This window comes from Kazachstania africana, chromosome 4, assembly GCF_000304475.1.
Source record: "Kazachstania africana CBS 2517 chromosome 4, complete genome".
Lineage (NCBI taxonomy): Eukaryota > Fungi > Ascomycota > Saccharomycetes > Saccharomycetales > Saccharomycetaceae > Kazachstania > Kazachstania africana.
The window spans coordinates 743845-767389 of NC_018943.1; the positions used below are offsets into that span (position 1 = coordinate 743845).

Sequence of the window (23545 nt, forward strand, 5' to 3'; positions counted from 1 at the left end):
CAAAAGAATAAGATACGTATCACAGGCAAATTAAAAATTAACCACATGACTTTAATTATGTTAAGAATTCACCAAGACAACTGCATTTACAATGCCCGCTCGAACTTTTGATCAAAATAATCCTCTTGAAAACGATATAAATCTATATCCATGTAAATAGCCGATTTTACCATGGATATTAGTTAAATTATATAAAAGCGATATTATCACAGATATGTGGAATGAAGAGGCGTTTTAACTGCCCCAAACTTCAAGTTCAATAAAAAATCTCATCTGATTTATTAACCCTAGCATCTCTTGATATGCCCTAAGCGCTTCTACAAGAGTTGCTCTTGATGTTTAAAAGCTGTTGATAGTTTATATAAATTATTTTATTTTCTGTCACTATCGAGGAGGCAGCGCGTGGGAAATTCTGAAAATTATATCCAAGAATCATTCATCCCAGAAGTTTGTCAAACCAAACAAGCGTTCAAAGCCCTTGGACCTTATAATACGGTCAAGTATAGGACAATGGCAACCAGTCTACTCACAACCGATAAAAATGACCGTTTTAAGAGGCAACTGAAGCTGATTTCCGTGTCCTTTAAGGAAGCCTCGATCGATTCACCTTCTTTTAGAGCTAGCGTCAATTTCTTCCACACAAGAATTGAGATATTCCAGGATAGATTACAAAAGACAGTAGACTTCTATGAACACAAATATAAGGCCTCTTTCGAGGATTTTCAAAGAACTAAAGAGATTATGATGTCTCAACTATTTCCATCTCCTATAATGCTAAGTAATGGCATCGTAAGCAATCAAGCGACCACTCCAATACTGATAGATAATTTTAACGAAGAATACAGGCTCTTCTCGAACAAATTATTGAAAATAATGATAGATGAAAACAATTTCCAATCTGATGCTCTACTCGAATTAATGACCGACGCTATTGAACCATACAAAAACAAAAGAAAGTCATTTGAATACTATCAAAATAAGTATGATACTTTGCTGGGTTCTTTCAAAAGTGCCAAAAAATCAAATACATCAATTGATCCTAAGTCTATTCAAAATGATGCCATTCAATTATTCGAAATAAGGAAAAGTTATTTACAAGCATCATTAGATCTTGTAGAATGCATAGATGCTTTTAAGTTGAGTCTCGACAAGTATTTAGTGGATTCAATGGCGGTGTTAAGGGCGCATAACGTCTTCACATTCAAAGAATCCGCAAAGTCCATTGATTTATGTCCTGGAATTGAAACATACTTTAATGACTATCTAAGTTGGATAGAAAATGCCATGAAAGGCGCTAAAACACTTGAAAAGGAAATGATTAATGCAAAAAAACAGGTGTATGATTTTACCATACAAAATTTAACTCCTTCAGATGATTTGAGTGATTACGATGCCAAGAGCGTCAATACGACGTTTTTAATAGATAGCAGCCAAAATGATTTGACCATAAGACCAAGTAAGTGTGGATGGCTGCATATGAAGACATCTGTAGGAAAACCTGAAAGAACAATCTGGGTCCGTAGATGGTGTTTTATTGAGAATGGTATTTTCGGTATGTTTGCCCTATCACCTTCCAAAATTTTTGTTGAAGAAACTGACAAATTCGGTGTGTGTTTAACAGATGTTAGGTATAACCCAGAAGAAGATAGACGATTTTGTTTTGAAGTCAAAATTTTCACAGGTGATCATGATGTTCATAACTCTAATAAAAACTATTTTTCAGTGATTTTACAAGCTGATAGTTTGAAAGAACTAAAAGCATGGTTGAGCACCTTTGTGTTGTCCAAAAAATACGTCCGGAATTTAGACAAAAAACTTTTAGAGCACGAACTCTCTTTTAAAAGATTCTCTCCCAAATTTATTGAGTTTGCCTCAAGCACAACAACTAAAGTTGATCAATTGATCACTACTTTTGATCACGAAACCAAATCTTTATTAGACGACCTGAAATGCTCATTCTCTGAATATGAGATTCTTTCTGTTGATGAAGACAAAATATATGAGTTTCGCTTGGATACAACACCAATATCGACAAAAATGACGCAGCTAGCTATATTATCAAATTATTTTACGAAAGGTAGTTGGTATCCAAATGCAATTCTAGCTAACGTGTGGGGTGTCACTAATTGGAGTGATTACTCCCTATTCAAAGGCCAATCACATGCTCTGATGGCAGGAAGTAAAAAAATATCTTCAGCAAAATCAGTGAAGTATCCTAGCTTTTTCCCAAAGGAACTGAGGATTACTGACTTACAATTTAAGAATTTATTTTTCACCCCTGACCAGAAACTAGTGAAACACCATGAAGAAGTTGCGCTATTTAAATTTAACTCCTTCTGGTTCCCTAATAGTACTCAAAGGTTCTCAACCACATGTTATGCCACTATGGAGAATTTATACTGTTATATGAATAATATGGGATTTATTTGTTTATATGGTGTTAATTTATTAGACATATCATCAGTTGAATTAGATAAAGGTTCAACAAATCGACTAATAATCTACGATATCAATGATGTGAAGTTGACGGTCGCAGTCTTATTTGCTGACCGGAGAGCAGTTTTGTCAAAGCTAAGGATTCTTATTGAAAATAAGGCATCTAAGGCATCTAAAAGCCTGGAAGAAATATTAGGTAGTTTTCGTGATATTGATAGTGAATTAAACGAAAGAAGAGAAGCTGACATTATTCTCAAGGAGCAAAATATCTCCCTTCACAAAGACAAGGAAATTGCAGTACATGGTATTCAGGCTACCGATAAAGAAAACAATTCAAGTGGTGCACAAGATGATATGAGTTTAGGGAAAAACTTGGAAGACATCGGAACTGATGGGAAAAACAATGATATCAGCACTTTACTTAATAGTACCACATTTTGGAAGATGAGTAATACTGCAGATAAACTATTATCTAGGAAAAAGGAATTGCAAAAGGAATATAATGTGACATATCATCATAACTACGATATTTCAAGTAAAGGGTTGGTACATATTCTCTTTGGTGATCAGTCTGAAGCATTCCCAAGATGCTTATTTTTAGCAAGTCCGACATCCACGAATAAATCTAATACATACTGGACTAAAGGAGAAGATTTAGAACAGGTTGTATTGACACGTTCAGTTAATTTCCAACTGGATACAACACAAAATATTTTCAGAGATCAATTCAAAGTCTATGATCGCCCTGGTCATACAATCTCAATCAAACAACAAATTACAAAAGTTATTGACAATAAATATTATGAAATTGACCAGGAACCATTTTTCATCAAGTTACCTTTTTGTCATCCTTTAAGGGCAAGTATGAAGTATATTATTACTGAAACATATAATCCCGAGGATCATGTCGCAACTAAACTACGGATGTCCACTGACTCATCAATGTTATACGTCCTTTATAAATTGGAATTTTTTGATCAAAACAACGATAAAGTGATCAAGGATTTAAGCTTGTGTGAAAGAACAGAATTGAGTTGGGCTTTATATTTCACCAAAATTGAATTTACGTTGATGAAAGAAGTAATTAGATACTACTTAGAGAAAATTGGGTCCCATGGGAAGTTAATTAAGGCAATCAAACTTTGTGGATTAATTGGAGTTAAGCCAGGTTCAGAGGAAAAGGACGACGAATCTAGTAAAACCAAAGATGAAGAACTTAAGGAAATTCTGAAAGAAGGTACGAACAAGGTCAATTATACTGCCAGGATATTATTAAAGATAGTTATCAAATTGTTTATTTACCGTGTTGCAAATATCCTACTTGTAGTATCCAGATTTATATTTGGGATATTAATAATTACAGCTAAGAGAGCTCGAGAAATAAACCGCCTGCTGTTACTCTCCCTCCTTTTCTCCATATTACTTAATATATTTCTGACAGGACGGTCTACCGTTTCATATTGGTCTGTAAAAAGGGCTGAGAACACTTTCAGAAGCTATGCTACAGAGAATAGAGATATGGGCAAGAGTCGCTCGATAACAATGGATGATCTAGATATTTTAACGAACGATCTTGCTTTAGAAGAGTCAAATTTGGCATTTAAAAAGTTTAATGAAGATGAATCGTCGAAGGATGCTCGTTTCAGAGAAACCAGAAACGAATTGGCAGTCAGAAGAAATGAATTACTTGTAGAGTTGAAGATCTTACAGAACATGGAGAGGGAACTTGTTCAAGGTACGTACAGAAAGTTTCTGCTCATGGAGGCGGGAAAGTGTGTGAGAGCAGAAAACGAGTTCAGTGATATTTACAAAAATGATACCCAGTTACAAGAATACTGTACAAGCTGTGTTGACGAATTAGATAGATTACAATCTCTGTTATTCTAGCGAGAAATACATGTATAAGTATAGAACTTCATAATAAAACGCCACATCAATCAACAAACTTCCATTTAACGTTAGACATCAAGCCCTAAGTACTCTTGCATTAAACATCGTACACCCGGGTAATATATACACTCATTTTTTTTTTTGATTAAAAAATTCTCCATATATAAAGGCGAGACAAAAACTTTGATTTTCTTTCAATGGAACTGCTATAAAATATATATGTTATACAAATATATAGAAAACTGTACCGTCAACAAGTGGGAGGAATCATACCATCGTCTTTCCGCGTTGGCTTACATTTTTCATGCATTGCAACAGAAAAACCCTTTGTTTAGTAAGTCTACTTCTCCGAGGATTCATTCTATTGCAGCCTTGTAATTTTTCAATGTTTGTTTATGATGACAACCTATCTCAGCTCACTCAGATAATTTATGATCGATAAACTTTCCTATCCAACATTCATCAAATAGTTTCTGATCAATCAAACATTGAACCACATCATTTCTTGCAGTAAATGTAAAATCACAATCTTGGTTATCATCACTGAGAAGATCATCTCTATTTCTTTATATACATAGTAAACTTTACGTATATTGTTTGACCACATCGTTTTTAGTGACTATTTTCAGTACAGTAACTCATTAATAAGAAGCCTGAATGATTCAACTAGTGTTAACTCTCACTTTGCTAAAAGAGAACGAGTAGTTCTCTGGTATATTATTGGGTATAGAACTAGTCAGTTATATTCTGTGGAAGGTTAGATTATTGTTGAACTCTAACAATGGAGCCGGTTCTTCCTGATAGAGAGACACTTATTAGTCTAGTTGAACAGAATTTGATTTTAAAGAATAAGAACACTATTGATGATCCTTCGCTTGAAATGAATAAGATCTTGGAAGAAGAATCTAAATTGAGTGAAGAGCTACGTGATTTGACCAAATTGAAAACAATATCTAGTCTGCTCAAGGAAGTCAATGTGAATTTTGAATTGCTTGAATTCGAAAATTGTTACTACTCACTAAAATCATTAAGATCCAAATTGACTGAAAATAACAGCGTGTTTATCAAACAAACGTATCGTTTCCAAAGATCGACTGCGTTGTACATTGACTCACTTCATTCAAAATTGATAGATTCGATACATGAAGTTATCACCACTAAATTTTGGAATATCACTTCCAATACAATTAAGTTCAATCCCAAGATAAAGATTGGAGACGATGACGTTCAATTTGATTATACCGAGTTTATGTCTTTCGCTAAGTCTTCATTTTTCACAAAAGATACCAGTAGTTCAGAATTTTGGTTTTTGGCAACTATGGAATTGGGTGACTATAAAGAAAATGTTAGATCAAAACTAAATGATATTAATAGGAATTTCATAGAATTTAATAATATTATCGGTAGTATCAAAAATCTAATTTATGATGACAGCGTTAATGTAACATATTCTACTCAAGATAACATCTTGTCGTTCCAAAAAGGAGAATCCAACGATTATTTAGAAAAAATAATCGAGAAGTCACAAGCAATAGTAAACTTTTTGACTGAAACCTTTTTGCCGAATAACTTATATGTCATAGTATCAGAAGTTGGCAGCCTTTTATCAACAGAACTTTTCAAAACTGCCAAGTCGAACGCCTCTCAACTTTTAAGAGACAGAAAGAACCCTTTGATAGACCTGGTCAGGTCTATCAACTCTTCTTTAATAAAGCTTTCCAACGAAATCAAATCTAATTGGAAATACAATGGGTCAGATATTGATCATTTATTAAATGATGAAAAGGTTTATATTAATCTTTTGATTGACAAAACATTTGACGCTGAAATAAAAATGTTACGAGAATCCTTCAAGAATAAAGAAAATTTTACTGTCAATGCCAAGGTTCCTTTTGCTACCGCAGCAAAATACGAGAATAACCAGACCATCTTACCCAGAGGAAAGAAGAATGAAGAACCTTCAAAATCCACAGGTGAAGATCATGCTGAAGATGATTGGGGTTGGGATCCCGAACTTGATGTGAGTTCTGAAAAAGGAGTAGAAATTGATGAAGATGATGCTTGGGATGATCACATCGATCTCAATATAGACGAAGACGATACTGTCAATCAGGAAACAAATAATCACGATCACACTTCTAAGGCAGACGTTGCAAGTATTGGACCAGATGTAGATGATGGTTGGGATGATGAGTGGGATATTGGGGAAAACTTATCTAGTCCAAAGAAAACGAAAGCTGAATTAAGTATAAATGCCGAAACACTTTCCGTGGAAATAACTAAACTTCCCACTCTCTTCAAGAAAAGTCTTCAAAACTTTTTAGGTGATTGTGAGAAGATTGGATTTAATAAAAGTGATGCTCAATATTTTGAATACAAATTGAATCTCTTACAAACTTCTTTTTTTGCGATTGCAACCGCCCACTTCAATAAAGACAATTGGTATCAACTCTATATCGATACGAGACAAATTTGCTCCGAAAATAGCAACTTACTCAGACTTGAAGAGCTAGCAACAAGATTTCTTGAGAACAACATTTTTGTTAGGGAAAAAACAGCTTACAATTTAATTTCAATGCAATTAAAGGAGTTGATGACAAACGAGAGAAACCCATCTTGGGAATCAGTAATTGAACATCTGTTACCATTTATTCAACATGAAATCATAGAGCCGCTAACGAGGATTGGGGGTGAGGAATCCATGAATGAAATCATAAAATTCTTCAATTTCCTATACAACGACTGTATCGTAAGGGTTATCCAACAATGGGACATAATCTCAGAGAAAAACTCTGAAAACATAAGTGAACTAGTCTCTTTAGTCGCCAGCAACACAGATGTACCACACCTTCATAATATACCGAAGTATAAGGAACTCCGCGATAAATTTATCTTCATTGGTAAATTTCTTCCATTACACTTGAAAGAGATAATGGAGTTGTTTTACAATGGTGATTTTTATCTATTTTCAACGCAAGAAATCATCCAGTGGTTACGACTACTCTTTGCTGACACGCCCATCAGAAAAAATGCAATCGATGATATTTATGAGATCCGAGAGGTTGCTTTGGAAGATCAGTGATTTTTAGTGTATATACAGGTACATATCCTTATTACATCTTAGCATTTCAAGTAGTTACACTTTGATATACTGACACAATTGCATGTGGCTTCAGGGATGTCCTCCGTCGAGAATAATGAAAAATGCAATTTTATGGAGGGGCATCAAATCTTCATAACTCTAAAGAATTATATTCCGAAAATGCATATATATATAGTAACTGCCCATTTCTTATTAACTCAAGCTTCAAAGAAAGTAGGGATGATTTATTGTTACCACTTTAATGTTGTCATGACTTGTTCAGGCTGCTCCGACGCTATTCATAGATCCTTGAGCAAATTAGGACCTGAAGTGACTGACATTGATATTTCGCTTGAGAATCAATATGTTGAAGTGTTCACTACATTACCATATGAATTTATCCTAGATAGAATAGAAAGGACTGGAAAAGAGGTTCTATCTGGAGGATTGAAAACAAGCGAATAATAATGTGACCGTTCAAATGAGGAATCATCTGAAATATTATATAAGGCTTTATATAATTCAACACATATATAGTAAATATTGGATTATCAGTTTCAACAAAGCAAACGTAAATTACGCCTATACGGCCCGCCTGCTTAGTGTAAAGTTATATTACTGTTGCCAATCGAATATGAATGCATAACCAAAGGGAAGCTACCGTAACACTACCCATGAACAAAATCTTCATAACACTCTAATCTTATGTATCATCGGGTGCATTGACTAACTAAGCTTGTCAATAGTTTCTTATTCTTCTAGTTGACGAAAACCACCAAATTATCACATCCTTAGGTTGGAAAGTTCTTGCGATGCCTTCAAAAAATATGCTTAGCTAATGCAGCGATGATGATTAATATAAGGTAAAGAATTCATAATCGAAGAGCGACAAATATTATACACCTACCAAGATGTCAGCGATGGACTTTGATGAACTCCTGAACCTAGAAGAGCAATATTACCAGGAGGGCTTCAAGGAGGGTCAAGAGCAGAATCTGGAGAATAATTTTCTCGAGGGTAAGCAATTTGGACTCCAAGTAGGGTTTCAGAGATTTGTTCTGCTGGGCCACATGCTTGGATTATGTGACTTTTTGGAGTCATTGAATATGGCTAGTACAAATCTAACTAAGAATATTGCTACCATTCGTGAACTTATAGAAGGAATTGACATGAGCAACGACGAAGAAGAAGTTGAAAATTTAGAAAAGACAATAGTGAAACTAAAAAATAAGTTCAGAACCATTCTGTTGTTGTTCCAGAGGCAGATGAAGCAGGCAAAGAAAAAGCCTTTGACGTTCGACGATATCGAGGATTTATCGAGGGTTATTGGCGGTGAAATCAAAGGTTTCGTCGAAGACGAAGAGACTACAGATGCCAAGACCGCCCAAGATCAAGCACAAGACTGGTAATCGCTGCTATATATACTAACTGGAGCCCCACAAAAATACTCCAAGTGACGATAGTTTTCCAGAGCCTTTCGTCTCCCTGTCTTACTATATTTTTAGCGTCTAGCGTAATGTTCGAACTATTGATGTATTCTATTCAAATTATCTAATTCTTCCACAATTGGAATATGCATTATAATGTTTATGCTTTATGTAGAAAATCATACCTTACATAATTCAGATATACAACTATTCAGCATGTCAAAATCATAATAACGAGCCACCTGCTTATACGTTTGAATATCTTGTAAGAAATTCCTATCTGAAATAACCCCTTCCCAGCTACCTGAGCAGTTGCAGTGCGCACTCATATAGTCTTCCTTAATCTTTTTACACTTGGTACACTTCAAATCTTGCGTATAATACGCTTCGAATTGTGACACTATCTTTTTGATAAGATGTTCTTGTAGAATTAACTTGTTAAATGCTTTCGGACAATGAGGACAACTGAATATCTTCTCCGGACTGTCCTTACAAAGATCAATATCGGAAACATACGAACAATATTCACATATGAATCCGTTAATAGGCATGCTCAAACTAGGATCTTTAAATTCCGATATTTTGGCAAACTCTCTGATTTCGAATATCTTTAATAGTTCCTTTCTTAATTCTCTTGCTTCCAATAACGTTTTCTGGGATAGAAGCATCACTTGACATAAGCATTTCACTAGTTCAAGAAGAGGGTTTTTCATTTCCAAATAGGAACCCGGTAGCTCAGGAAATGCATAATCAGAGGAAAACTCTGGGTCTAATATGAATTCCTGTTGGTTGCGAAATAATTTCTTCATTCTTTTCATCAAAGAAGTGCCAAAATTTTCTGTGAAACCAGATATCGAAGAGATTTCCTCACTGTTGGCCTTTCCCGCCGTGGAAGCTGGAAGTATTTGTGTAGCTCTTTGTGTGCCAAGGTGGGATGCCATGTATTTTTCTTTTGTCTTTATCATACTGTCTAGAATAATTGACATCCAATCATCAAACTCTGATTGGAATATAGTAGGTAAGGCTTTCTTGATTTGCCATTCAGAATATGCGTCAAAATCTTGATCAACCTTGTCTTGTATTTCAGTGCATGCTAAACCACTGTAATTCCACTTATCCATCCAAATCAAAACATCCCAATATCTATTTATCTTCAAATCAATATACCTGAATATGGGATTGGCCTTGATAGCCCTAATAGTGTATTGACTGTAAGCGTAGCAGCTTCCTGGAGAAAACTTGTTCGTTTTCACCAAAAGCCTATTTCTATCAGCATAAAGAACGAATGATCCTAAAGTATCAAATTCATTCATTAGCTGTAACATTGACTTTTTGGTCAAATTTTGTACATGGTACCTTAATGAGCCATCAAATAGACCAGAATCAGGACTTTGTACCCAGTTAATGAAAGAGTTCACTAATAAATCTGCGGTTAAGTTTTCAGATAAGGCTTCGTCCCACCAGTCCTTTAACATATTTTTCAATACAGAAAGCCCTTGTTCGCTAAATGCATCTTGTACAAATTCTGTACTGCTACCTGCGCCTTGAAAAGTGTCATAACCGCCATTGGCCAAATCACTGCCCTCTGCTTCATTAATCAAAGTTGAGCCTAAAATAGTATTAACGGTCAAATTGCCAACACTAATGTCGAGTACTACATTATCATATATGTCTGGCGTATTTATCTCTGAGAAATTAGAACCATTAATAATCCAGTCGGCATTGGGGTCGAAATCCTTTTCAACACCTGCATGATCTGGTAGAGGGCTATCTTCATTCCACCATAATACAACACTTTCATGCTTTAGTCTTCTGGCATATAAGATATCTATGACATAGCCCATGTTATTCAATTGCAAATTCCCAATAGGAATATTACTGTACTTTGCGATGTTGATCATATGAGAGATTCCATATCCACTCGAAAATAGGTGCTTTACAAGCTTAGAAACCAAGCCGGTCTGCCAGTTTAGTTGAGGAAGTTGCAACTCGTTCATCGTCCATTCGATTACTGGAAGCGTTTTGAAATGCTTTATACTCTTCAATATGTTTTTGGTATATGGTGATTGTAAAAATAAGATGAATTGCTGACCCTTTTCCTCTTTCATGCCAGAAATTTCTGAGGCCAAGCTCTTGTTCAACTTATTCAAAACTGTGAAGTACGTAAAATGAAATTGTGTCGTTTCTTTCAACTCAACCCATCTAGTATTCTTGTTGGTAATTTTATTGTTCTTCTCGTAAAATTGTTCAAAAGTTTGTCTTATCAATTGCTCACTTATCTCCTGTGCTTCTATTGATGGCTTCAGGACTAAAATGTTCACTGAATCTTCCCATGATTTATAGACTGCAAAAAATTCATAGCCAATATTAGTAGAAAGATGTATCAAGTAAGAAACGTCACCATTGTACTTGCTCAAATATCTGTCGTTGTTCACCGAGGATAAACTTTTAATGTCAAAACCAGACTGTAAACCTTTCCCCAAGGACCCCATGGCGTTAGAAGAGAAGGCCACCGTTGAACCCAGTTCTATAATAGCCCTTTCATTTGCAGGAACCTTTCCCTCAAATATACCCAGCACATTGTCATCATTTAAGATACTCATGTTATTCTCAATTTCTTCCATGTATGAAGCCTCTGGCAGTGTCAGCCTGAAAATATTATGAGAAGATGAGTCTTTTAATTTAGGATTATTAGGCAAAGTCACATTCACTTTCTCAATTTGAGAATGTTTTATTTTCCCCAGAGGAACAGCGTCAGTTTTGAATTTGATATATACTGTCTTTGGGACTTTGAATTTAAGAAGTTGAATCTTACCATGAATGTACATATAAACATCAAGTACACCAGGATCGCTTGATTGTTTGTATTGAATAATTTCCCAGTTAGCATCAGCATATGATTCGGCCTGTTTTCTAATCATAGAACCTAGTGCCGTCCTCTCATTAGAATTTTCAGAGTTACCAAATAGTTGCGTTCTACGTTGTCTGTCTCTTTGTTGAATTTTCCATTTAATCTTTTGATAATTGAGCCACTCAGCATAATCTCCATCAATGGAAGGTACATTGGACGGTAGAGCCAAATGCTGCTCTTCTATCTCCTTCATAGATTTTCTTTTTTTATTTTGCTTTGCTTTAATCGTTGTTCGAGCAATCTTAAGTTTTTTCATTTCGTCATCTTCCTTGAATAAGTCTTCAATGTCTTTGACCTTTCCAGATTTTGGAGCCTTAGAGGTTTTGCTGAAGAATTTGTTTAGAGAAGTTTGCTTGAATTTGTCTTCCCTTATTAGAATCTTCTTTCTTAGCCAATCAGGATGTTCAATCCTTGGAACTGGATTAGGAACGTTTTGTAATGCAGCTGGTATGGTGATAATCTTTTGAATTGTTGACGCCAATCTTTCTCTATAGTAGGCCCAATCAATGATACCTCTGATATCAAAGTCATCCAAATTCGGGTCTGAAAGCCAACGTCTTAAAAAGCCTCTCTTTACCGAGATATCAGTTGAGAAAATGGCAACGGGGATTGCCCTTTCTGTAACAGGAGCACCAACTGGTCTATTGCTAATAATATACTTACATTGTAAACCTTTATCCTTCACCATATCTTCTCCTAAAAATTCACCTAATCTTTTTGCAGTTGTGATAGATGTAGATTTCTGTCCTTCATATTCTTTTAAGGTTTTAGACATACTTCTGTTCTCACAAATCAAATCAATCAAATCCTCATCCTCTAACATAGCACCATGAGTATCAAGAACATCTAACCACCTATTTGCAACATTAGCAACTGCAGTGTAACAACTTTCTAACGAATTACCTTCCAAAAAGACTTTGAAAATATCACTCTGAAAATTCTTGATCAATTGCAGTTCACCACGCCTCTTCAATTCGAACCCTTTTAATTCAGCTAAGGTACCATCTTCATTAAAAACGGCATATCTTTTCTTGATACCTTTCCCCTCTTCTTTAGAGGTGGGTAGAATCATTGCTTTATAAGGACCATCGACTTCGAAAAAAATGGAATTTTCACTGTGCGTTTCGTATTTATGCTTCAATGGATCACTCAATGTTTGGTATTGATGATTTGTAAATTTTTGATGGACTTTATAATTCAGCATGGAACATGGATATGATAAAAATAATTTTTTCCCATTATCTAGTTGGAAGAAAAAGTTTTCTGGGAAAGACTTTGGTAAAATACACCAAATACCATCAGTATCCAATTCTAATGGTCTACCAATTTTTTCAACAACAGATCTTGCCATTTGAATAATTGTAGCACCCGTTAAACATGTAATACCTGCCATTTCCATAGAATACCACCTCGAACCTTTTCTCATAACATAGCCATAGAAAGAGTTTAAAATAACTTTATGTGCTAGTTGCAACGAATCATACAGAACGACCATTTTTTTTGCCTCGTCTTTGGCATGCTTATCAGAAGAATCAATTGCAGATACTTTACCTTTCCACGTTTTGGCTAAACCTTTGAACTCGTATCTTCTATCACGAAATGAACGGACTGTATTGACATAGAAAGGATTTTCTCTTTGACATACAATAGCTTCTCTTTCTACCACTTCTGACACTTTAACTCTATGATATACCTTTTTACAATATTCTGTCAGGCGCTTTTTTATATGTTGCACTTGATCACTATAGCTTAATTCATCAAAGCTTAAATAAGGTTTTTTGGAATATTTGTTCTTATTTGGGAACGTTTCATTTTGTAAAGCTCTCTTAATCATATTGTATTCATCCATTTTAGCAGGGAAAAATTCACCACGCCAGGCCCACTTCAATTTTCTTTGACATGTACTACCTGGTCTGTTAAAATCGCAGCTCGCACAATCTCTCTCTGTCTTAATACTATCTGGTTGCAATCTGTTTGTTGCCATGATATTAGGGTACATGGATGCAACATCAACATGATAGATCAGTGGCAATTCATATCTCTTGACGTTATTTTTCAAATCTAATAATTGTTCAGTGATCTTGTCCTTGATTTCATCAAAGTTCATCACTTTATCAACACTAGATTTATTTTCTGTTTCTATGCAAAATTTCAGAGCATGTGGCAAGTCCTCTAGCAAGTCATCGATAGTTGCAGGATCCACAGAAAAATGATTTTTGATGTCACTTCTAAACACACCAGCTTCTAGGGATTCGACGTGACCACCCACATAAGTTTCAGTCTCCAGAAGGTGGCCATCATAGAATCGTTCAAGAGGGTCAGTGTGCTTATTTGGTAGTAGAATACCATGGTCATATGCTTGAACCATTAAAAGCATTTCACACAAGGTACCTGTACCTTTTCTGAGAACTTCGTCTGGATTCAATGGAATAATAGTACAAAGAGAGAAAATGAAGGGATGAACGTACTTCATATATAGATAATAGGTTGCAACAGCATCAGAGACAGAATATTCTGATAGATGTTGTGGTTTTTCATAGGCATAGGGTGTCATTAATTCTGGATCCAATTCGATTGGATTATAACCCAATTTGGCTTGTGTGACAGCTTTTAAACCTTGGGAACCCTGAGGTAAGTATGAATCACGCTTAACCCATCTGTAACAATCCATATGCGAACAATATGATGACTTATATTCACCCTCTGAGTCTGGTGCAAACCCAATTTCATCGAACATATCAAGACCATGGATCTTAGCTCTGGTTTCAACGAATGGCCAATCGAAGAAATCACCATTGAATGTAGCTATAACTGTTGGTCGTACGTCTCTTATATGTTCAAAAAATCTTTGTAATAATGCTAATTCGTCTGCTTCATTAAATATTGAAAATTGACCATGATATTCGGGTTTTGGCGTATATTCGAAATCTTCAATATCTTCTGAAATAATTTCTCTGTTGGTAATTAAGTAACCTTCACCATCAATCATGTACGAAATCATCATAATTTGATCCACAGCAGCGTCAGGAAATTTCAGTGGGGGCTTTGTAGTTTCGATATCGAATGCAAGGACCACTGGATCGGCAAATGCTACCTTTTCAGTGCATTCTAGGAAACCAGCAGATGATACTTTATACCACTTACCAACACGAATATTTTTATCGATTGAGACACGGACATGATAAGGGACATCGTATTCTCTTATGTCTTCAATACATTGTTTAGCATCTTTACGCACATTTGCTTGAGCCTTTTTGTAAACATTTCTCTGTGTATTATTGTTTTGATTATCCAGTAATATAGGTCGCAGTAATTTTCTTGCTTCAAATAAATGATTTGAGTTGATGAAGCTCAGTTTAATTAGAGTTCTTTTGAGACCCAGAAGATGGTTATCTAGGGCTAAATCATCTTTTTGAATGATATCAATGGATTTAAGACAAGATTCTAGATATTTTTTTAAAAATTCTTCCACTTCATTTACCATCGAATCATCATTAACTGCTATGAAGAAATAGGGATCAAAAACAATTGACGATTTGAAACTACCACCTTCTTCATCTAAGAAATAACAGTCTATACCAGCGACACCTTTATTGCTACCACTATTGGCGGTTGATTCATTAGAAATCATGGTAGGATGGATATTGATTAACCAGCCCACACGTCCTGGAACTTGACTTATGTTATCTACATCCACCTTACCATTAAATTGAGGAGGAGTATACCTTTCGAACCCCATAATGGAATCTAGATCATCCACTTTCGCAGCTTGCATCAGCTGCTGAGCAGTAAGGGCATAACTGTTGTTGGCGTTAAACCCTGAGGAATTGGGTCTAGTGTTTCTGACAAATCTTGCCGTAGCTGAGCCCTTATTTCTGCCTGACATAGTAGAGTAACGGACACTATATTGGATGAGTTTGATACCTTAATGTAATTGATATTACACGTTATATAAATGAACTTTACGCGTTTAGTTGCATTTTTTTGCAATATCACGCTCGAGTTCGTGAACAATGACCATTAATATACCCAAAAGAGGTAAGGTGTCGGGGCTGCCTCCAGCTAGCAGATTCATCAGCAATATGATCAAGCCAATTTGCCATGCTTCGGAAGTTATATGACTGGATAGTGACCATTGCAGTGAATCATAGAATTTGTTTACATTTAAGAAACCCTTATTGGTTGTGTCAGAAATATGACCAGAAGAAAGGAATGCAAAAACGAGGAAAGTTATATAGAAAACCTTGAAATATTGGAGTCTCCGTTTACATTAGCAGTACTGGCTGCTAATGTGTATTGTGCAGCCCATCAGGATCTGTTCAGCCATTCGCCATGTATAAATCTTATCAGAGAAAGACAATTCGAATAAACCTTCATGAAACACAACCGGCAAACATTTAAAGATGCATACTATCTCAAGTAGTCATGTTGCCGCCCATTGAAGTTCAATTTGAACTAAAGTCGCCCGCCAGTCCCAGTTTTCTAATTAATGAGTTAGGTGGGGTAACCCGCACTTAGGCCGCAATTTCAAAATTTCAATGTCTTGGTGGGAAGAGCGAAAAAGAAGAACAAGTGAATGGTTTGATTTATATATAGACGAGATATTATTGCAAGCTTTACGGACAAGCGCTAAGTACCAATGTCATACAACCCATACGCATATGCGCCTGATAATGGCCAACCGGTGACTGATAGATTTGCACAACACCCTCAGGCTCAGCAACAAACCAATGAATTGCCAAAACAGCCAAGTCCAGGAAACAATTTCAAATTACATGATCCAAGAAACACAATGGCTTTCCAATTAGGTCAGTCGGCATTTTCGAATTTCATAGGTCAGGAAAATTTCAATCAATTCCAAGAGACTGTGATGAATAGGGCAAATACTTCTATGATTTCTCACTATTTTCAAGTTTCCACATCTTACGTTTTAACCAAGATGAAACTGATTTTAATTCCATTTCTAAACAAGAACAATTGGGCTCGTATCATGAACGGCAACGGTAGCTTCCTGACACCAGTAGAAGATGCTAATTCCCCTGATCTTTACATTCCAATTATGGGGTTAATCACATACATCTTAATCTGGAACATTAAGGAAGGTTTGAATGGATCTTTTAACCCTGAAAATCTATACTATAAATTATCATCTACCTTGGCATTTGTCACTTTGGATTTAATAATCCTGAAAATTGGATTATATTTATTAGTCAATACCAATTCTCCAGTCACAAGCATCTTAGAATTGACATGTTATGTAGGTTACAAATTCATCCCACTGAGTATTGTCTTATTGTGCCCTGTCGATCCAAAATGGGTTGTGCTCATCGCTAAGATGTATTTATTCATATCATTAGGTGTTTTCCTGCTTAGATCTATCAAATTCAATCTATTCATTGGTGACAACAATGATATCAATACAGTGAGTAAATCAGTAGTGAAAAAATGTAACTATTTTCTATTTGTATACGGATTCTTCTGGCAAAGTATATTAATGTGGTTGATGGGATAGAGTTCAAGAATGATAAAAGACAGTTGGAAAGCTAAAAGAGTACAATCAATACAACTAACAGCAGTGTATATTATCCTACTCACACATGCGCAGTCATTCTGCGTACTAAAAAGCTCTGTATATAGCGTTTTCACTTTTTTTTTAAAACTCAAGTAATAAAAACTCAACCTGACCCATGCGCTGTCAAACAGACTTTTCATGCAGGGTTCTCTTGTATAACTTTTTTTCAATAAACGACCAGCAAGTTAACTTCCGTTAATCTAAAAGAGGTGTTTTTTTTAAACCGACTTGCATTCCAAAGAGAGGAAAATCCGGCAGCCGTGAAACTCATCATCCACGCGTTCGTGGTGGCACTGGTTGTAAGGTCCTTGCAGCTTCCCAAAAATTTAGAGCTCCGTGCAGTTCTACTCAAGAGATTGTCGGTTGAATAGTTGGCTTACTGTTCCAACGTCTTCCACTTTCTCCATGGAACAATGATTTGTCAATATCAATTTTTTTTTTTTTTTTACACTAAATTAGTATTGAGGGAATTCTTGTTGTATCCATCCATCTCATCTCAAATCTATATAAACATACACAAGCCGTGGTATTGCAACGTAAATATATCAACTCTCATCTCTGGCTTCTTAATTTTTTTGTAGGACTATCAACTGAAATAAAATAGACGTTAAAGATGGGTCTATTCTCTAAGAAGGCAGAACTTAATACTCCAAATACCAATAAAGATCAACTTATTAAAATTGATCAAGTGTTTCCATTAACCAATAGATCGCATCCACCTAAGAGACTGCGTAAATTGACAGAGGAACAATTCAGCAAGTACAATGAGGTTCTTTCTCATTTTAAAGATGAATCGCTTACTTTGCCAATTTCTACAGATCCCTCATCTGATAAACTTCCTTTAAATTCTTGGGAAATGTTTTGGCTTTCTCGAGAATGCATATATAGATACTTGAAAGCTCAGAAATGGAATGTCGCTAATGCTATAAAGGCTCTTACGAACACACTAACATGGAGAAGAGAAAGTGGCCTTGTTAAAGGTATAAATAAGCAATTAGATCCAAATGAAATTGGAATCGAAAACGAAACAGGTAAAGAAGTTATTTTGGGCTACGATTACAGTGACCGCCCCGTATTCTACATGAGAAACGGTAGACAAAATACTGAATCCTCCTTTAGACAAGTTCAACATTTAATCTTCATGGCCGAAAGAACCGTCATGCTATGCCCACAAGGTGTCGATTCAATGAGTGTACTAGTTGATTTCAAGAAATATAAAGGCCCAGGTATCATCAGTGACAAAGCACCTCCTGTTTCAATAGCAAAGGCTTGTTTAGGCGCGTTTGAAAATCATTATCCAGAAAGACTGGGAAGAATGTTGTTCACTAACATTCCTTGGTTCATTTGGGCTTTTATCAAGTTAATGTACCCATTTTTGGATCCAGATACAAAAGAGAAGGTCGTTTTCGATGAACCATTCGAAAAATACGTTGATCCAAAACAATTAGACTCTCTTTATAACGGTTTAGTGGACTTCCAATACAGCCATAAACTTTACTGGCCAGATTTTGTCGAAAAGACAGAAGCACTTTACCAAAAACAATATGAGAGATTTGTCAAATTTGGCGGTGTGATTGGTCTAAGTGAATTCGACTTCAAGGGAGACCACGACGAAATGATCTACCCTGTTGATTGTGACATGACTAAGATATAGATTACTGCATCCCACCTTGCCATTTCTTTATACAGACATCTGCATATAATGCTTAATAAATTCTTTTAAATATATATATATATATATTGATATATTGCAGTATATTACGGCGAGCCTAGTTAAAAAAATGAAAGTTAAATATTACGACCTTAGACATTTCAAAGCGGATCTCAATAATAGAATTAAGGACAATAGGAATGTCAGTTAGAGCTAATAACACTTACCAAGTATGCTAAATTTACATATGTATTGATAATTTATTTCAAAGTTGCTGGTTACTAACGTATTTTTCGAATGAGTTACTCCTCAGATCAAGCTTAAAACATGTCTCAAAATGTGTATTCAGAGGCTGAGATACGCTCAGGATAAACAGCAGGCCTTGGCCAAAAAGTATAGAAGAGATGTAGCTCAATTGTTGGTTGATAGCAAGGAAACTAAGGCTCATTATCGTGTGGAATCACTGATTAGTGACGATGTTCATATCGAACTATTAGAAATCCTAGAATTGTATTGTGAATTGCTACTTGCCAGAATAAATATTCTCGTTAGCATAAATGACGAAGCTGAATTAATTGCAGAACACACTGAAGATGGAATTAATGAAGCAGTAAGATGTCTGGTGTTCTCCACACTCTATGTCAGTGAAATCAAGGAGCTGAATCAATTAAAAGATTTATTAGTCCTTAAATTTGGTAATGATTTTGCAATGGCTATTGTAAGTGAAAAAATTGGTGTACCTGATAAAGTTCAAGTAAAATGTTCACCACGTATACCCTCTGATGATTTAGTTACCTTATATTTGAAGGAGATTGCTCGTACTTACGATGCCCCCTATAGCAAGCTGTCAGACACAGAGAGTGAAGGTGACGAAGAAGAGGAGGAAGAAGAGGAGGAAGAAGAGATAGAGAACGAGAAGGATGGTGATACGAATGACGGTAAACCTATCATTGCTGTTGATAATGATGTAAAGTACGATACCGATGAAAAACATCCAATTATTGTTAGAAAACCAAAACATAATAGTGAAAATTTACAAAATAGTCTAAAAATACCAAAGGATATCAAAAAAGAAGTGAAAGTGATCCATCAAAAACAACAGAAACTAACATCAAAGAAAGAGGATGATGAATTAGAGGAACTGAAAAAAAGATTTGACGCTTTACGTAGATGATTTTTGATATATATCTATTCATGGTACATATGTGTAATAAGAAAATGTATATATTATTAGTTTGATGCGTGTTTTCATAGTTGAAAAATATGTATATACTCATGCCTCCAAGCAAACAAGTTGCTTACCCTAACTATAAATACCTTGTGTGATCAATTGGAATTGATCATACAATCTAGTATACATACTTCCAACTGACTTGCCAATTAAGAAAGTTTCAACAAAGTCGTCAACATCTTCTTCCTTTAAGTCTAAATGGAATCTTTGTCTTAATTGAACACTTGTTTGATCGCCTGCCTCAAAACAAGGTTGCATGTTATCCTTTTGCATAATTTCACACATTGAAATAATTTGACTTGAGTGTCTTCTTAATGCCTTAAAGCCCTCAATGGTTAAACTCTTGAATTTTTTGTATAGCTCACCATCAAGACCACCTAATAAGTCAATATATTCATAGGTCAATTTGAATGGTGCGGCTTCAAAACCAACAGAACCTGGTGAGTTCGACAACATGAAACCAAAATCGATATGTACAACATGACCTTCATTGTCAATCATAATATTACCATTATGTCTATCTTTAACCCTTAGAATGTAACAAATTATGGAATATGCAGCTAATGAGCATGCAAAATTGTCCTGTGCTCTCCTGTATTTGAAAGAATTTGGATCACCAAATGTACGCGAAAAATGATCACGTATACTTGCAATATAGCCACTTTTTTCATCAATATCACCGTCTTCTATCATTTTTTTAGTCAACGACTTCTTTATACTATGTACAGATATGGCGTTTGTAATTGTCTCCACTAAACCAGTAGTAGCACTTGTAATTAATATTCTCATCTTTTTAACCCAAATATCAACTTTTTCTTTGGCCCATATATTTGCCATCGCTTGAATCAATTGACAAGCAAATGCTTCTTGTCTTAAATCATCACCAGATTTTGCAATAACAGAACATAAATCCCAGTTTTCCAAATGCCCGAATTCCGAGGTGTTACGAATTCTTTCTTTTTTGGTAATCCAGTCTTCTCCTAAATATGATGTATCGATACCCCCTGTCATTAAATCGTTTTCTAATTTACGCTCACCTGCAGTCCCGTGAATTAATTCTAAATCATGGTAACCGAACTTATCTTGGACATCCTTCATCGACTTGATAATTTGAGCACGAATTTCGCTAGTTGAGCCTGAAAGTTCTTGTGGGGAAGCGTCTAATTGGGCAAGCATTAATGCAGAAATACGCATTTGGTCTGCCAGCTCATCCGTCTTATTGTATGAGATTCTTTGCATGGACTTCCTTTCATCTGTGGACACTAACTTATCCATATTTGGAGCAAACCTCAACTCAGGATTCCTGTCGAAGGAGTTTGAAGGTATTATTGGGACTTGTGCTGCCTTTTGTAAGACAACTGATGTTCTATAAGCCTCTACATCACTTTGATTCTTGACACGAACAATAGACATATCACCTAAATCCATTTCCTTTTGTGCATCAGATGCATGGACTGAACGGCTTGAGTCTTGGTTCGAAAAGGTCCTGGTTGAGTTATCATTTGAAGCATCATTAATTCCAGCCAATTCAGTTAGCCTTGAGATATCCTCATTATTTTTCTTCTTACTCAAGTAATTCAAATCAAACAATGGATAGCCCTTAGAAAAGTTACTTTTCCTTAATGTGTCTATATTATCTTCAACAGTAGGATCAAAATCAAAATCGTCACTCAAGTATTCAATTAATAGAAGATAAGGAACTTTCTCTGCAGAATTCAGCACCTGTGCTTCACTAGCTGTCAGTTGTACAATTCTATGTAATTTTCCCTTCTTATTTGGCGGAAGAAGTGTTGGAATATCTACTTCTGCTGGTAGATCTCTGTTCATCAAAGATAATTCGGCACGCAATGCACTCAATCTAGCCTCAGTTGGGACTTGGGCTAATCTTTGAGAGATTGACTCCAACGCAATTGCAAATTGTGTCTCGCAACGGAAGTAATTAGCTTTTAACATTTTAATTTTTCTGGTAGTTGGAATGTTACTTACATCGACTTCCTTTGGCAATTGGCTTGGGATCTTTGGTAAAGAATGAAGGACACTATGTGTATGAGAGCGTGATAGGAACGGTTTTGACTTTTCCTCGGATGTGTTTGAATGCATTGGTACAGTTGTATGCAAATCAGGCATTGAATTTGTATATTTTTCATGAGCTTCAGAAAATAAGATATTGTTTTCGACATCTTCTAAATCATCATCACTATTCGGGCGGGTATTTATTACACTACTGTCTTCACTCTGGTGATAGCTATCTAAGTATTGTGAAGTTGGTATATGTGAATTGTCCTTGTCGATAAGTTTATCCTCATAAGTTCTATGAACGGACGAGTTATCAAGCATTTTAGGCTTTCTCTTTGGTAACTTAATAGACGAAGATATTTTATCCTCAAAGACTTGTTTTCCTATATGATCTATAATATCGAGATCTAATGAACGTTCGAATTCTGTCTTTTGTTTTGGTTTTCTAAATAGAGCATCCTCTCTTGTCATGGTACCTTCAACGAGGTCAACCGGTGATGCAGGCATTGAGTATGCACTTGGGCCACTTGACTGTCTCTTATTCTTTGAAGATTTTTTATTTAGTAGCGTATTTTTCAACGTGATATTTTTAGTAAAGTCCTTCATTGCATTTCTAGCCAATTTAAAGACATATGCCTTTTGTCTTTTACCTTGCGATTCTACCAATGGTTTTGTCGAAACACTCATTTGAGGAAGGGCTATACTTGCCATCATCATTGAAGTCAATATGAGAGCTGGAGCTACATTTTCATGCATTTTCACACTCTTTATTTCCTTTTCTATGATGTTAGTACTAAACAATGATGATTGTAGATCATTTAGAACTCTTCTCGCCACTTGGAACCCGTAGGATTCTGGATCTGTGGAAAGATCAGTCAAAAGAGCTTGTAATTGCCAGAACGTGAGTAAAGCGAAATGAGGGTTTTCATTCTTCAATTTCAAAAGTAAATCTTCCAATGCCACTGATTCAGTTTCCACTGTAAGTAAGATCTGAACAAGTTGTGGGATATAGAATTGCAATTCGCTGTGAGGGAAAGTGAGTAACTTTTGACAAAGATGGTAATGGATACCGATATTGTCGGCGTGTTGACAGAGCAATTCGATGCAGTTATAGAGTGAGAAGTTCTGTGAATTGATTAGACTCAGAAGAGATTCATTTTGCAATGTGTTACCATTTTGAATGACGGTGACAGTTCTATCTTGAGTATTGTCTATCTGTTCACCACCGGCACTCATGTTGTAAAAAATTCAATGACGTTCCCAATGGTCTGCGATACGGGTATGGGGTGGATTAGGATACGGATGGATAGATCAGGGAATTGAAATGGT

General features: G+C 35.6%; 9 protein-coding genes across 9 annotated transcripts; 7 read left to right on the forward strand and 2 right to left on the reverse strand.

Moving 5' to 3' along the window:
- Positions 1–510: 510 nt before the first annotated feature.
- SIP3 (Sip3p) lies at positions 511–4323 on the forward strand (the record flags this gene model as incomplete). Its single annotated transcript, XM_003957119.1, has 1 exon — positions 511–4323. One exon carries the CDS (start codon positions 511–513, stop codon positions 4321–4323), a length of 3813 nt encoding a protein of 1270 aa, XP_003957168.1.
- Positions 4324–5107: 784 nt separating this feature from the next.
- DSL1 (Dsl1p) lies at positions 5108–7408 on the forward strand (the record flags this gene model as incomplete). Its single annotated transcript, XM_003957120.1, has 1 exon — positions 5108–7408. The coding sequence occupies one exon, from the start codon at positions 5108–5110 to the stop codon at positions 7406–7408; it is 2301 nt and encodes a 766-aa protein (XP_003957169.1).
- Positions 7409–7648: 240 nt separating this feature from the next.
- On the forward strand, positions 7649–7873 carry ATX1 (copper metallochaperone ATX1; the record flags this gene model as incomplete). Its single annotated transcript, XM_003957121.1, has 1 exon — positions 7649–7873. One exon carries the CDS (start codon positions 7649–7651, stop codon positions 7871–7873), a length of 225 nt encoding a protein of 74 aa, XP_003957170.1.
- A 446-nt stretch (positions 7874–8319) lies between these two features.
- LTO1 (ribosome biosynthesis protein LTO1) lies at positions 8320–8817 on the forward strand (the record flags this gene model as incomplete). The annotated part of the gene is made up of 1 exon (XM_003957122.1): positions 8320–8817. The coding sequence occupies one exon, from the start codon at positions 8320–8322 to the stop codon at positions 8815–8817; it is 498 nt and encodes a 165-aa protein (XP_003957171.1).
- A 197-nt stretch (positions 8818–9014) lies between these two features.
- Positions 9015–15632, reverse strand: POL2 (DNA polymerase epsilon catalytic subunit; the record flags this gene model as incomplete). The annotated part of the gene is made up of 1 exon (XM_003957123.1): positions 9015–15632. One exon carries the CDS (start codon positions 15630–15632, stop codon positions 9015–9017), a length of 6618 nt encoding a protein of 2205 aa, XP_003957172.1.
- A 753-nt stretch (positions 15633–16385) lies between these two features.
- Positions 16386–17258, forward strand: YIF1 (protein transporter YIF1; the record flags this gene model as incomplete). Its single annotated transcript, XM_003957124.1, has 1 exon — positions 16386–17258. The coding sequence occupies one exon, from the start codon at positions 16386–16388 to the stop codon at positions 17256–17258; it is 873 nt and encodes a 290-aa protein (XP_003957173.1).
- Positions 17259–17931: 673 nt separating this feature from the next.
- PDR17 (phosphatidylinositol transporter) lies at positions 17932–18972 on the forward strand (the record flags this gene model as incomplete). Its single annotated transcript, XM_003957125.1, has 1 exon — positions 17932–18972. One exon carries the CDS (start codon positions 17932–17934, stop codon positions 18970–18972), a length of 1041 nt encoding a protein of 346 aa, XP_003957174.1.
- A 197-nt stretch (positions 18973–19169) lies between these two features.
- On the forward strand, positions 19170–20143 carry IST1 (Ist1p; the record flags this gene model as incomplete). Its single annotated transcript, XM_003957126.1, has 2 exons — positions 19170–19199; positions 19283–20143. The coding sequence occupies 2 exons, from the start codon at positions 19170–19172 to the stop codon at positions 20141–20143; spliced, it is 891 nt and encodes a 296-aa protein (XP_003957175.1).
- Positions 20144–20272: 129 nt separating this feature from the next.
- On the reverse strand, positions 20273–23452 carry PIK1 (1-phosphatidylinositol 4-kinase; the record flags this gene model as incomplete). Its single annotated transcript, XM_003957127.1, has 1 exon — positions 20273–23452. One exon carries the CDS (start codon positions 23450–23452, stop codon positions 20273–20275), a length of 3180 nt encoding a protein of 1059 aa, XP_003957176.1.
- Between the last annotated feature and the right edge of the window lie 93 nt (positions 23453–23545).